The sequence below is a fragment of the Rhinatrema bivittatum genome, chromosome 7, assembly GCF_901001135.1.
Source record: "Rhinatrema bivittatum chromosome 7, aRhiBiv1.1, whole genome shotgun sequence".
Classification (NCBI taxonomy): domain Eukaryota; kingdom Metazoa; phylum Chordata; class Amphibia; order Gymnophiona; family Rhinatrematidae; genus Rhinatrema; species Rhinatrema bivittatum.
The window spans coordinates 103,516,957-103,531,579 of record NC_042621.1 but is presented as its reverse complement, the minus strand read 5'-3'; the positions used below and the strand labels follow the sequence as shown (position 1 = coordinate 103,531,579).

The 14,623-nt window shown below is 49.0% G+C and overlaps 1 protein-coding gene across 1 annotated transcript in view; it reads left to right on the top strand.

The window, feature by feature from the left end:
* The window catches only part of LOC115096169 (F-actin-uncapping protein LRRC16A-like), a 73,157-nt gene that overhangs the window by 48,234 nt on the left and 10,300 nt on the right, over positions 1-14,623 (top strand). Inside the window, exon 6 of the mRNA XM_029610681.1 lies at positions 309-406. Within this exon, the coding sequence (XP_029466541.1) occupies positions 309-406 (98 nt within the window). The remainder of the gene's footprint in view (positions 1-308; positions 407-14,623) is intronic.

Here is a 14,623-nt window from a genome sequence, read left to right as displayed (position 1 = left end):
GACCAGCTACTGTTGCTAGTCCCTCACAAAGAAAGGTTTATTAAGAAGATCCAACATCAAGAACTACAAAATGTATATGTAACAATTAGGGAAAGGATTTTAGGACCTAAGACTTCAGTATCTCTTATGACTCCAGTCATAAGAAATAACATTATATCTTGACTATACATTCTCTCTCTCAATATTACTGTTTTGTTGCTGCCTAGTGATGCACAGAAGTAGCTTCAGTGAATGCTGTAGGATGTTTGATTCATTGTGAAGCTTTCTTTGGGATTTTATATTAAATGTTTGCATCTTGTTTTCTTTAGAAAACTGTTTAGGAATTCCTCCCCTGATCTGCAAGACAAAATCCAGAGGATAGCCGACTCCTTGGAAGAAATGCTGCAGAGCAACCAGGGACCTTGTGGTAAGAAACTTGCTTTGGCAGACTGCCAGGGAAGGAAGAAATGGAAAGTCGGAAGATGGATTCTTGTAGGTGGCATTTAATGCCCTTACTGCATGTTAACATAAGAAGCTCTATGCTGGGTCAGACACTTGGTCCACTGAGCCCAGTGTCTGACCTAATGGGGGGATCTATTCCATGCTGCTCTTGCCTTGAAGCAGCATTCACCAAGTCTTCCAGAAACTTGTCCAAACCTTTTTTTTTTAAACCCAGCTGTACTACTTGCCTTCACTACATCCTCTGGCAACAAACTCCAAAACTTAACTATGTGTTGGCAAAAATATACTTTCTTAAATTTGTTTTAAATCTAGTCCTAGTACTTTTTTAAAGAGTAAATAACCATTCCCTATTTATATGTTTTATCCCACTCGTGATTTTATAAACTTCTATCATAGGGCTTTCCAAACTGTGGGCTGTGGCCTCAAACTGGGTCAAAAAAACATCAGCTGGGGTCATAAGTGTCTCAAATAGCATTCTTTAGGTACCAGTGGCATTAGTAGTGGAAGTCAGCATGGGGCTGGTAGCCAGTATACACTCACAGGCCCTGCAGGGGTCCTGTCCTTACAAGAGTTTCTGTAGTAACAGGAAGCCCTGCATGATGAGGGATTGGGATTACTGCAGGACCTGTGAGCTTGCACTGGCTCACAGGCCCCCATGCCGACTTTCATTGCTAATGCTGCTTGGGACCAGCAAAAACTTTATGAATGTCTGCACACCGTTTATAGTTGCGTTGGGGTTAGAGTAAAGTAGCCAGATTTCTGGTGGGCAAATCTGGGACATTTGATCATGGTAGTATCAGTAGTAATCAAGCAGTTAATTTGGGGATGAGATGGTTGCTGTCTGGACTGTCCCTACAAAAAATTGTAGCAACCTGCTCTCAAAATATACCTAAAAGAACACACTCTAAATTTCTTCACTACAAAATATTTCATACCCAGTACAAAAGCCTCAGGGCTGGTGGATATGCCCTGTTTACAAGATACAGGCACCAGAAAAAGAAATCAAGTGAGGCAATAAAATCCCATAGTTATCAACATTTAAATTCTATATGTGAGACATTTCCATGGCAGGGACTTTGAACTGACTCTCAGCGTATTTAAAACATGTTATTAATATTTTCCCTGTACGTACAGGATCAGTCCAGACGGTGGGTTATGTCCCCCGTCCAGCAGATGGAGTCAGAGTAAAACTTCGAGGGTGCTGGTATATAAACTGGTGCACCCTCCTAGATCCTCAGTATCTCTCTGACTCCAGCAGATGTGAGGAGGGGATTTCGTTGTTTCCCCAAATTTAGGGTTTATTACTCTATATATATATTATTCTTTCTTTGTTGATGGATCAAGTTCTTTGAAAAAAAAAAAAAAAAAAAAGTATTTTGTTTCGGTCAGCAGGGAGCCGGGGTTTCTGGGCTCCCATGATCAGCCTGCCATCAGGACTGCCTCTTACCTCGTTTATTCTTCTCTTCTTGGGATCTGCAGGGGTAAGCTTGGGGGTAGTTTTTTATTGTCTTGTGTTCCTTTTTCTTTCAGCGCAGGTTTGGGCGCGTTTTGAGGTGGATGCTGGTGGGGCCAGCCTCTCCCCTCCTTACCGTTGCGGCGTCTCACCTCCCCCGCGGCCCTGCGACGCTTCATTCCCCAGGGCCGCAGACGGCACGGAGGTCCCATTCCCTTGCCGTCCCCGGGGTTGAGGGTGTTTGGGCGGGTGTGGGCAGGCACGGCGAGCCCGCTCTTCCCGCGCCGCGATCTCAGGCTTTCCCGGGGGGGGGCTTCTCCCGGCGTGCGGCACTCGGAGGCGTCCCTTCGGCGCGATGCAACGCGCGCGCTGTCCGTCCTGCGGCGGCCCGGGTCAGGGCACCTCGAGGGACGGGCCATGCGGTCGTTGTCTCCCCGGGGGGGAGACGAGCGGCGCCCCGCCGACAGTTTCGCCGCCGCACCAGGAGCGCCGCGGGCCTCGAGGGCTAGCCCCGCCCCCGTCTTTGGCGGGAGCGGCGGCCATCTTGGACCTAGAATGCAGCGCGGACTCGGACACGGAGGAGCCCGCTGAAGATTTTTTGCCGTCCGCCCCCCCGACCTCGGATTCGGGGCCTCTGCCTTCCACATCTGGACTCCCCAGGGACCCCCTGCCCTCTCCCTCCTCGGGCCCGCTCAGTTTTTCAGCGGACTTTGTGGTGCTTATGCACCAGGCGTATTTGCAGAGCCTGAGCCCTCAGGGGGGGACAGCTTTCTCTCCTCCTCCCGCCAAGGTCCCCAGGCCCTCGGGTGTTGCGGCTGCGCTACCGGGGACCGGAGGGGGCGGCACCAGGTTGCCCCTGAGTATACCACTCTCCCTGGGGGGCCCGTCACCCGCCCTGAACCTGGGGGGCGATCCAGTGTCACAAGTGGATGAAGATTTGGCCCTAGCAGCGCACCTGGAATGCGATGATCCGCGGGTCCTTCGCATCTTTCGCAAGGAAGAATTGGCGGAGCTCATTCCCCACGTTCTCAAGGAGTTGGACCTCGACCCTCCCGTGGAACCCCCGGGACCCCCGGCTCCCTCCGTAGCCTCAGCTACCTCCAAGGGTGACCCTGTCTTAGCAGGTCTGCGTCCCGTAGCGAAGACTTTTCCCATTCATGATTCGTTTCTCCATCTTCTGGTGCGGGAGTGGGATAACCCGGAGGCGTCCCTTCGGGTTGGCAGGGCGATGGACAAGCTCTACCCTCTTCCGGGGGACTTCCTGGACCTACTCAGGGTCCCCAAGGTTGATTCAGCGGTGTCCGCCGTCACCAAGAGAACTACCATCCCGGTCACAGGGGGCACCGCGCTGCGAGATATTTCGGATAGAAAGCTGGAGGTCGCCCTCAAGAAGATCTTCGAAGTCTCGGCGCTGGGGGTCCGGGCGGCTATCTGCGGTTCGCTGACTCAGAGAGCCGGGCTTAGATGGGTTCAACAGCTCCTCACCTCTCAACAGTTACCGCCCGAGGAGGCAGCCCAGGCTGACCGCCTGGAGGCGGTCATTGCTTACAGGGCGGATTCTCTGCACGACCTGCTGAGGGTCCTGGCAAGGACCATGGCATCAGCCGTCTCTGCCAGAAGACTCCTGTGGCTCAGGAATTGGGCGGCGGACGCCTCCTCCAAGGCGAGTCTGGGAGCTCTGCCCTTCAAGGGCAGGTTTCTCTTTGGTGAAGACCTTGATCAGATCATCAAGACCCTGGGGGAAAATTCGGTCCACAGGTTGCCTGAGGACCGGCAGCGTGGTTTTCGTTCGTACACTGGAACTTCCAGGAACCGCTACCGCCCCCAGAGGCGTTACCGAGGCTCCAGAACACAGAGCCCTAGGACACCTTCCACCAGGTCGCAAACGTGGACGCGGCCCTTTCGAGGTCGCAGACCGGCCAGGGACTCCTCGGCTCAGGGAGCCTCAGGCAAGCCTTCCCAATGATGTCAGGCCAGTCCACTCCTCGCTGCCCCGGATTGGAGGTCGCATCGCTTTGTTTCGTGAGGAATGGACCAACATCACCACGGACCAATGGGTCCTGGATATTGTAAGAGAAGGTTACGCGTTGGAATTTGTGCGGGCCCCCAGGGATCGGTTCGTCTTCTCCCCCTGCGGGTCAAGTATCAAGAGACAGGGGGTGCAGCACACTCTGGACAGGCTGCTGACCCTGGGAGCCATCTCGCCCGTCCCCTTCGGAGAGGTGGGCTCGGGGCATTATTCGATTTACTTCGTGGTCCCCAAGAAGGACGGAGCCTTTCGTCCCATTCTGGACCTCAAGGAAATCAACAAGGTGCTCCGTGTCTCCAAGTTTCGCATGGAAACACTCCGCTCGGTCATTGCGGCGGTTCATCAAGGGGAGTTCTTAGCTTCCCTCGACCTCACGGAAGCATATCTACATATCCCTATTCATCCGGCCCATCACAGATTCCTTCGTTTCAAAATCTTGGGTCAACATTTTCAGTTTCAGGCGCTACCTTTCGGCCTGGCGACCGCGCCCAGAACCTTCACGAAGATTATGGTGGTGGTAGCGGCCGCGCTCCGGAAAGAAGGCGTCCTGGTTCACCCGTACTTGGACGACTGGCTCATTCGTGCGAAGTCTCTGTCGCAGGGACGGGCGGCAGTCGACAGGGTGGTGTCTTTCCTTCAGTCCCTTGGCTGGGTGGTGAACTTCAGCAAGAGCAGCCTGAAGCCAGCCCAACAGTTGGATTTTCTGGGAGCGCGGTTCGACACGGCTCTGGGCAAGGTATTCCTGCGCCCGGACAAGGCTCAAGTGCTGCGGGATCTAATCGTCCGGTTTGCGTCTCTTCAGACGCACACGGCGTGGGACTATCTCCAAGTTCTGGGTTCCATGGCGTTTGCGATCAGCTTGGTGCCCTGGGCCTTTGCACACCTGCGGCCTCTGCAAATGTCCTTGCTATCGAGATGGAAACCAGTTTCCCAGGACTACCAGGCGATTCTCCCTCTTCCCCCGGCCGCCCGGTCCAGTCTGAGGTGGTGGCTGGACCCCAGGAACCTAGCTCAAGGATGTTCCCTGGAAACGCCGGACTGGGTAGTGGTCACTACCGATGCCAGCTTGTCCGGTTGGGGGGCAGTGTGTCTCCGGAGCTCGGCTCAGGGCAGGTGGACGGTGGAGAAGTCTACCTGGTCAATCAACCGCCTGGAGACAAGGGCGGTTCGGCTAGCCCTGGTACAGTTCCTGCCTCTGATCAGGGGACGAGCGGTTCGGGTCCTCTCGGACAATGCGACGACGGTGGCATACAACCACCGGCAGGGGGGCACCAGGAGTCGTCTTGTCGCAGGGGAGGCCGCACGCCTGATGGCGTGGGCGGAACGTTTCCTGGACCAGCTGGCGGCATCCCACATTGCTGGGGTGGACAACATTCAAGCAGACTTTCTGAGTCGTCAAGCGTTGGATCCGGGGGAGTGGTCTCTCTCCGACGAGGCGATGTCGCTCATCTCCCGCAGGTGGGGGACGCCGGCGATGGATCTCATGGCGTCCGCCGCCAACGCAAAAGCTCCTCGGTTCTTCAGCCGAAGACGAGAGCGAGGCGCGGAAGGCGTCGATGCTCTGGCTCTCCCCTGGCCCACTCAGATTCTACTGTATGTTTTTCCCCCCTGGCCACTGGTGGGAAAGGTGATTCGGAGGGTGGAACGGCACCACGGCCAGGTCATCATAGTGGCTCCGGAATGGCCGCGGCGTCCGTGGTTTGCGGATCTGCTCGGCGTGTCGGTGGACGGGCCCCTCCGACTCGCGCACCTTCCACGGCTCCTGCATCAGGGCCCAGTATTTTTGGAACAGGCGGAACCCTTCTGTCTTGCGGCGTGGCTTTTGAGAGGAGGGCGCTTCTGAACAGGGGCTACGCTGTTTCTGTGGTGGACACCCTCCTCAAGGCGCGTAAGGCTTCAACGTCGATCGCCTACGTAAGGGTCTGGAAGGTCTTTGAGGTCTGGTGCTCGGCGCGGGGGGCCCTCGCGACCGCAGCTTCCCGCCATCACATCTTGGCGTTTTTGCAGGATGGGCTGGAAAAGGGTCTTTCCTACAATTCGCTCCGAGTACAGATGTCGGCCCTCGCGTCCTTGGCTCGCGCCTCCGGTAGACCGGATCCATCGTCTCATCAGGATATATCCCGGTTCCTTAGGGGAGTTAAGCACTTGCGGCCGCCGGTGCGTCCTCTTTGTTCCTCCTGGAATCTCAACTTGGTGCTGAGAGCCCTGGGGGGGCTCCCCTTCGAGCCCTTGCGTCACGCTTCCATCAAAGACGTCACCCTAAAGACGATTTTCCTGGTTGCAATAGCTTCGGCAAGGCGTATCTCGGAACTACAGGCGCTGTCGTGCAGGGAGCCCTTCCTGCGGTTCACGGACTCCGGGGTTTCCCTGCGGACGGTTCCTTCGTTCTTGCCTAAGGTGGTCTCATCGTTTCACATGAACCAGGTGGTGGAACTTCCAGCCTTCCCAGGGGACGCCCCGGCGGCGCTTCGGTGCCTGGACGTCAAACGAGCGCTTCTTCGCTATTTGGAGGTGACGAATGACTTTCGACTCTCCGACCATCTCTTTGTACTCTGGTCGGGTGCTAGAAAGGGCCGGCAGGCGTCCAAGACTACCATCGCACGCTGGCTTAAAGAGGCGGTGGCTGCTGCTTACATTGGTTCCGGGAAGGATCCTCCGGTGGGTATCAAGGCGCATTCGTTGCGAGCTCAGGCAACTTCCCATGCAGAGTCTCAGCTCGTCTCCGTACAAGAAATCTGCCGGGCGGCGACTTGGAAGTCTCTCCACACTTTTGCCAGACACTACCGTCTCCACGTACCGATGACGGAGTCTGGTTCATTTGGGGACAGGGTACTTCGAGCAGGGTTCTCAGGGACCCACCCGGTGTAGGGAAGCTTTGATACATCCCACCGTCTGGACTGATCCTGTACGTACAGGGAAAAGAAAATTACTTCTTACCTGCTAATTTTCGTTCCTGTAATACTAGGATCAGTCCAGACGCCCACCCGGTATGAACCTGCTCGACTATTCTCTACTGTCCTTCTGCTCGCTGCTCCTTCCCTCTCGGGGGTAGTGGTCTTCTGTGTGTTGTTATGTTTACAGTTCTTATTGCATGTTGCATAAATTTGTTCACAGTTTCAATCTTTGGTTGAGTTTATGCTTGATCCATCATCCTTGGTCTGTCCAGTTTTCTGGCTTGGCTTTGATATTCTCGATACTGAGGATCTAGGAGGGTGCACCAGTTTATATACCAGCACCCTCGAAGTTTTACTCTGACTCCATCTGCTGGACGGGGGACATAACCCACCGTCTGGACTGATCCTAGTACTACAGGAACGAAAATTAGCAGGTAAGAAGTAATTTTCTTTTCTGTTAGATAATAGAATCATATCCATTCTTTGCTGTCTCTGGCTTACATTTGTTGCTAAGCATGTGTCTCTTTTTTTTTTTTTTTTTTTTTTTAAATGCTCTGTTTTAGTTTCTGTTCCTGTTCCTTTTTTTGTTCTTTCCATCTTGTGTCCTTTTTTCTTTCCTGTTTTAGTTTTCTCTTTTTCCTTCAAAGTGGAAGTTGTAATACTTTCTTTTCCTTTTTTCTGCTCTCTTCTCCTGCTTCTCCTCCTCTTCCTCCTTGTCTCCTCTTCAGATTTTTCCTGCCTGTTTGCCTTTCCCCATTCCTCCTCCTCCTTTTCACGTGCTGTATTACTTTCCCCACATTACCTTCCTGGATCACCCCAATCAAAACCACAGTCATCTGTCAGCCCCATTCCTGGTTCTCTTTCCTTGCCTCTCCTCTCCCTCCATCCAATAACCAGACTCCTTTCCCTCTCCCTCCGTCTTCATTCCTCTCTTCCTCACATTCCCCCCTAGCCCAAGGTACTTTCTCGCTCACTCTCCAGTTCTCCCTAGCCCCTGTCCCCTCAGGCTGTGGTCCTCTATTTCCTCAATCCCTAGAATGTTCTCCTCACATTCCCTCCCTTGACCCCCAGAAAGCTCTGCCACATTCCCTTCCATCCGTGGGAAAACTCTCCCCATTTCTCTCTTCCACCCCTGGAAGGCTTTCCCTAGGTTCCCAATCCCACCCCTAGCAGGGTCTCCCTGCATTCCTTCCCCCCCGAAAAGCGCTTACACATCCCCTTCCCAGTTCCTCCAGTCCTCTCTGTCCTGCAATCCCCAGTGCAGCCAGGCCTTCTCCCGATCCTCTCCACTGGGAAGAAGAGGTGATGCTTAATGTTTTATGCTGTGTGTAGGTCCAGTCTCATAGTATGAGCGACATGAATCCCATAGATTGTGCGCCTCATATCATCATCATCATCATTTATTTGGGACATGCCTTTCCAACTAGAGAGTTCAAGGCATATTACAGAAATACAGCGAGAATGGTCCCTCACAGCACAGTAAATTAACGCTGTTAATACTCCTTATGGGAAAGGTGCAGCGGGGAGTAGAGGACGAGTCAGGTTTTGCACTACTTAGACTCCACGGGCAGGCTCAGCTGTATGATGCCGCTCTCTTGGAGTTTCTGCTCTGTGAAAGTGCACAGTTTTCACAGTGGGCTACGCCAGCCCTGGTTCCTGTCAATGTCTCTCTAACCAAAGGGTGGTTCTTGAGTCGTTTCCAACAGAGTAATGACATCAAGACTATCAACTGAAACCAGATGTTCAATATTTCCTTTTTGTACTGTTGAAGAATGCTTCTGTGAAGAAATGGAGTACACTTTACAAATTGGTGCAATATCTGAGGCAAAATCTTATTAAGGTTTTACATCTAATTTGCCAAGGCTTCTGTTTCCTGTTTTTCTTATTAGAACCTATTTTCCTTTTTTTTTTTTTATTTTTTTAAAGGATACCCATTTGGCTTTAACAGCCTCTTTCATAGCTTCATTCAGAGCTGTATTGTATCTATGACCAATAAGGCCACAGCCATAGGTACCGCTACCAAAAGGCGTCATAGCGCTGCCATGTACCAACAAGAACAGTGCGCTTGGCAGGTCCTTAGCAAGAGAAAAAGCAGCATGGCTCCATTGAAATTGACAGCGTGGTCGGCGCGGCCTTAAGTGGAAAAACAGCATGACACCACGGGCCTCACTGCTCATTCTGGTGGGGTCACGTTGCTTTTCCACTTACTAAGGCCGTGCTTTTCAGTGAGTCTGCACTGCTTTAGAGGAGGAGGAGGACCTGCACGCTGACTTGCTGGAACTTCAGAGCTGGGTCGGCCCCGTGGCTGGAAGTCATTCCCTTGGCCAGGGAAGTGAGAAAGAGCATGTGTGCATGTGTGTTGGAGAATGAGAGAAAGCATGTATGTGGGAGAGTGAGAGAGAGCATTTGTTCTTGTGTGTGGGGAAAAGTGAGAGAATTTGTGCATGTGTGTGGGAGAGTGAGAAAGAGCATGTGTGTGCACAACTACCCCAGTTACACTCTGCCTGCTAATCCATGACTATTTCAGGGCAACTGGAAATCAAAACTTCCAAGGTATGGATAATGGAGGATTTTTTTAAGTCCTTATTTTAATTGTTGGGTGTTATTTGATGTGTCTGTTTTGAAATATTTTATTGGTGTCTGAGAAATGTTTATGTGAGTTTTTAATTATGGAATGTTATTCTATTCATTAGTTGTTTTGAATTATTCTTTTAATTGGGTTTACTTATGGGTTTACTAATTTTGTTTTATGAGGAATGGTAATATTTCTGATTCCTGTTTTTTGTCTGTACATTTCTATTTATACCGCATGATTTCTTTGTTCTTTATTGAGGATCTATCTGTGTTTTGCATGTGTGACTGAAGTGAGTTATTCCATTAGTGTGTAGTTTCTATGTAGGGATCTATATCTGCTTGGCTTGTTCTGTTTTCCCAATAGGGGGTATATTACTGTTTAGGCTTGGTGTAATATTTGCATATTAACTTTCATAGGTAGCGTTATTACTGTTTGAGTGCTGGCAGTTAGTGCTGTTTTAATATAAAAATTCTGTTTTCTTGCGGATGTCTGAGGGTCATGTCTATGCCCAAGATGCATTACAGTAGGCTTAATACCATATAGGTTCCAAGTGTCTTTTGATTTTTTGCAGGGTTTTCTGGTTGGGACCACTGCAGTGCATATAAATATATTATACATATTGTATATGATATTTTTACCTCATAAGACTGTGCTTTGAATGTTCTTTGTCATGTAAAATCTGTTATAAATGCATAATTTTTAATTGTGTGTGGAGGGTGAATTTTAAAATCAATAATTTACCCATGGATGTGTGAACTCTGAATATTGCCCAACCTGTCCTTAGGTAAAAGTGTTGAACAATGTGTACAAGCTTTTATCTTTGGATTCTTCCTCCAGCGATTGTCAAATTTGATTGCATTTTAATCACAACTGCTAAGCAGCTATAGCACTATAACCTCTTGACCAGATCCTGTGATCCACTGAGAGCTCAATCTAAAGTAGTCCTCCTCTAGTTGGTCCTTGAAGAGGTCATTGTATGGCCTCCAGAAACCTGTATCTTCATAGCATGCCCTGATAAGACATTCACCCAATTGATACTGGGATAAGTGAATTTTCCTATTGTTATTGTGTTGTCAAATTGAAAAGCTTCTCTAATCTCTTTTAGCATTTCACAATTTATTTCATTATTTTTGTCAGGTGGACTCCACTGCTATGCAGTTCTGTCATGTTTGGAATTTCTAGTCAGAGTTCCTGAATGCAATTTATTTCCTGTACTACTTTCATCCTATTTGACTCTGCCATCATTACCATATAGTGCCAATCTACCCTTTGTGTGATCTGCTCTGTCGTTTCAACATATTTTGTATTGCGATGTCAATGTCCTTCTTGTCCACCATGTCTCTGAAATGTTTATTTTATATGTATCTTTATTATTGCCATACATTCTAACTCTCCATTTGCATATAAACACCTAAATCTATTCTTTTTATTCTCATTCACTGCCCACTGTATTTAGCAATAGATTCAGTAAAATTTGGAATCATTTGTATTTGACTGTTTTGCTTTGAATTCACCTGAGCTAGCTCAGCTTCTTCGATATCCACCCTTATCAGATGACGCTAATTTTCCAATTTTAAAAGTATCCTGTGAAGTCACCTCGCTCTGAACCATGTGCTCCTGGGCAAATGATAGCTTTCCCCCTTTGATCTAAAGACAGCTATAGCTCCTTTCTAATTGTTAGTGCCAACAGCCAGATTCCATTCTGGTTAAAATGGACCCCATCCTCATTCTCCCCATGTTCCCCAGTTTTAATTAATCTAATGCCCTCTTCCCTGCACCATTATCTCATCCACGCATTGAGACTCTGAAGCTCAGCCTGCCTCTGGGGTCCTTCATTTAGGACTAGGAGCATTTCTGAGGTCTAGATTTCCGTCTCCTACCTAGCAGCTTTAATTTGGACTCTGGGACCTACCTCCTGCACCTTGCCAGGTCCACATGTGCCATAAGAGCTTGCTTTTCCCCCAGCACGTGCTAAACTCCTACCTAGGGGGAGGTATGAGATCCACTGTCTTTGAAACAGGCAGGCAAATTACAAGTGATCCTCTCAAGCACCAGTCCTGTCCTTAACCTACTGGGCCCACACAAAAAGGAGACATGTACCTGAGGATAATGCTTTGTCTGGAAATCAGGTCCCAAATATAGAGTTACGTCTGCCGCACCATGGTGATGCTTTCTTTCCTTGTGACCATGCTTCTTTAAAGCAGCAAAGGTGGGTTCACTTTACTATGACCCCGAAGGTTGCCCCTCTGACTGCTTCAGCAACTCCAGATTTGCCACCAGCCTCCAGAGATTATACTTGTTCTTTGAGAGCTAGGAGATCTTTTCACTGGATACACACATACAACCCTTCCCCAACAGGCAGACAATAGTAATTACAATTGTAATCTACTTAAGACAATATGGGGTAGATTTTAAAAGAAGCGTGGGCGGCTTACATGAGCGCGCTCCGAGCCGCGCTGCCTTCCCCTGTTCCCTTTCAAGCTGCTTCGAAATTGGCGCGACCTTGGAGGGAGCTTCCCTATCTCCCACCCTGTTTTCCCTTCCCTTCCCCTACCCAGGGGGGGCGGATTGGCCTATCGGAGGATCGGGCATCCCCCAGTGGGCCAGTCGCTCCAGTCACGTGGTCTGCCGTGTGCGGCCGTGACGGAGCCGAGCTCGGCAGACCACGTGACGCGTCCTGGGCCGGCCTGGGCGGCAAATCCCCGGGCCTGTCTTCCTCCGGAATCCGCCGCTGCCCCTATCTCCCCCGCCCTTTCCCCCCTACCTTTTCTTTTTTCTGTCTTTTATTACAAAACTTACTTCAGCCCTGGGGCTGAAGTAAGTTGTGCGAGCCGGCCACTGCCGGCTCGCAATCCCAAGCACAGTGATGCCTGGAACCTCTGACCCCGTCCCGCCCCTTTAGTAAAGCCCCGGGACTTACACGCGTCCCCGGGCCTTTTGAAAACAGGCCCAGCGCGAGTAATCTTTTGAAAATCCGGCCCTGTGTTATTTGCAGAATATATCTAAATGCTTTTTGATAAATAATAATCCATATAGGTCAATCAGTGCAAAAGACCAGATCGCCCTCAGTCTGTTTGTCTGAGAGAATGGATATGAAATACGTTAGAAGAAAATGTTATCTTGTCTCTGAAAGCTTGATGGGTTTAGAAGTTGATGTTTATACCCATATCATTAATCAGAAAAAAAAATAAAAGCTCTGTCCTTTCTCATCGTTTAATATTTAGTGTGAAAATAGTGGTTTCCTCCCTTCTTGATTTTTCCCATTTTATAAAACCTTCCTCGGAATTCCTCACTGGCCAAAGACTTTTAGGGAAGTCTTGTCTGAGCTCTCACGCCGAACTGCTTTTGCTTCAGCAAGTGGGGAGGTCTCTTCAGTTCCGACAGCCTCCCTCTCTTATCTTCACAGGGAACTCAAAGTTATGGCCTCAATGGATAGGAGTCTTGCAGTACTATGGTAGAACGATAGGGTTGGCCTTAAAATAATTAATCATCTGAGAAAAGAACAGGCTTTGCAGCACTGAGAATAATTTCTGATTGTAAGCAAATTCTGTGACCTCAGAATCGCAGAAAAATAGGAGCCTTTATTATAAGTGTTTCAGATCGTTTAAACACCGCAAGTCTGAACAACTGCCAAAAGTTTAAAAAAATCCTTCTTTGAAAACAAGCACTAAAACCCATGGGACTTGATTCACCACACATGAGATTTAGGAAATAATTATGACCAAAAGTTATTCACCACCTTAGGAGAATAAATTTGTAACCTAAAGTTTGAAATGGTTGTTCAAGAGGTCTTGCATATCTCAGAAAAGCCAAATAAGTCCTCTTTATTTGGGGTTTTAGGCTGCTGCTTGCTCTTCAGTATGTACACATTACCAGCTCCATTACAGTAAATATGGAGCTTATTCTTTATTTTGGACATGCAAAGTAACTCTGCTGATGTCAGCAACATCTGGAATAGGGCAGTTTATGCTCATAACATGATATCATCAAAAAGTATGGTCAAAAAATTTAAAACACTTGCCCATACTTCTATTCCTGTTTGGCCTCATTTAAATATGCTCAAACACTTATGTGGCCCTGCTCCATAAGAAACAATAGGGGAAAAAAACCTACAACAAACAGTATGAAAACATACATAGTTGGAAAAAAACATACATACAAAACTTCTATACCTTTCAAAGGTAGAAAGCATAATGAACTGCTGTCATTGAAGTAAAACAGCAATAAAAACACAAAAAATTGACACATCTACCATGATGGTAGAACCTTTTTACCTCAGATGAAAATTTACACCTTCCCTTTCTTAGAACAACATAATGCTTAACATATCCACATTTGGCAGTCATATTTTATAGGACAGGAAAGCTAGAGGCAGTGGGAAATATAGCTTCACATACCCCCCTCACCAGGACTCTCATCTCTGCCGTATCTACCCTTTCTTGGCGTCTCCAGCTCTCCAATACATGGGGCTCTCCCTTCATATATATTACTCATGGCAAGACCATGAAAACATGACCATTGCATTCATTCCCTATATTAGGAAAGTGACCTATCTGTAAAGTTCTTTTTCACCTCCCACGTCTGTTCTGTACAGGAATACTGCATGTAGTAAAACATGTAGGCAACTGTGGCATGCACAAAACACTTATAGCTGGGCGTGGTCCGGCCAAGGCCACGGGCATTCCTGGATTTCATAGTAAAACGAGCGTGTAAACACGTGCACAGGTGTGCGCTGAAGGCCCCTGCTGCGTAACTTTACTTTCTGCTATGGATGGCGTGTAAGTCATTAAAAAAAAAAACCCACCCCCCCCCCCCCCCAGATCGGTGAGGTTTTAAAGGTCAGGGCTAACAGGGGAGAAAGGAGGCTATTTAACTAGGGGGGGGGGGTGTGTGGAAGTCTTATCCCTTACCTAGGCAAATTGGGAACGATCTGGGAGAACTGGTAATGGCATTGGCACGCGTGTCTATTAAAATCCCCCTACTTACTTAGTAGAAGCAGCATTTGATTGCATAGGTGTGCGCCCACTTAAAATTGTGCGAACATGTGCCTGTGGTCAGTCTATTTTATAACATGTGCCTATGTGCACGTATATTATAAAATAGCTGCATCCCTGGGCGTGAGCCGGCAAACGCGCGTATATGTGCACCCATGCGCCTTTTTAAAAGTTACCGGCCCTGGTGATTTTCAAAAGGATTTACGAGTGTAAATCTAGGTTTTGAAAATGGCTAGT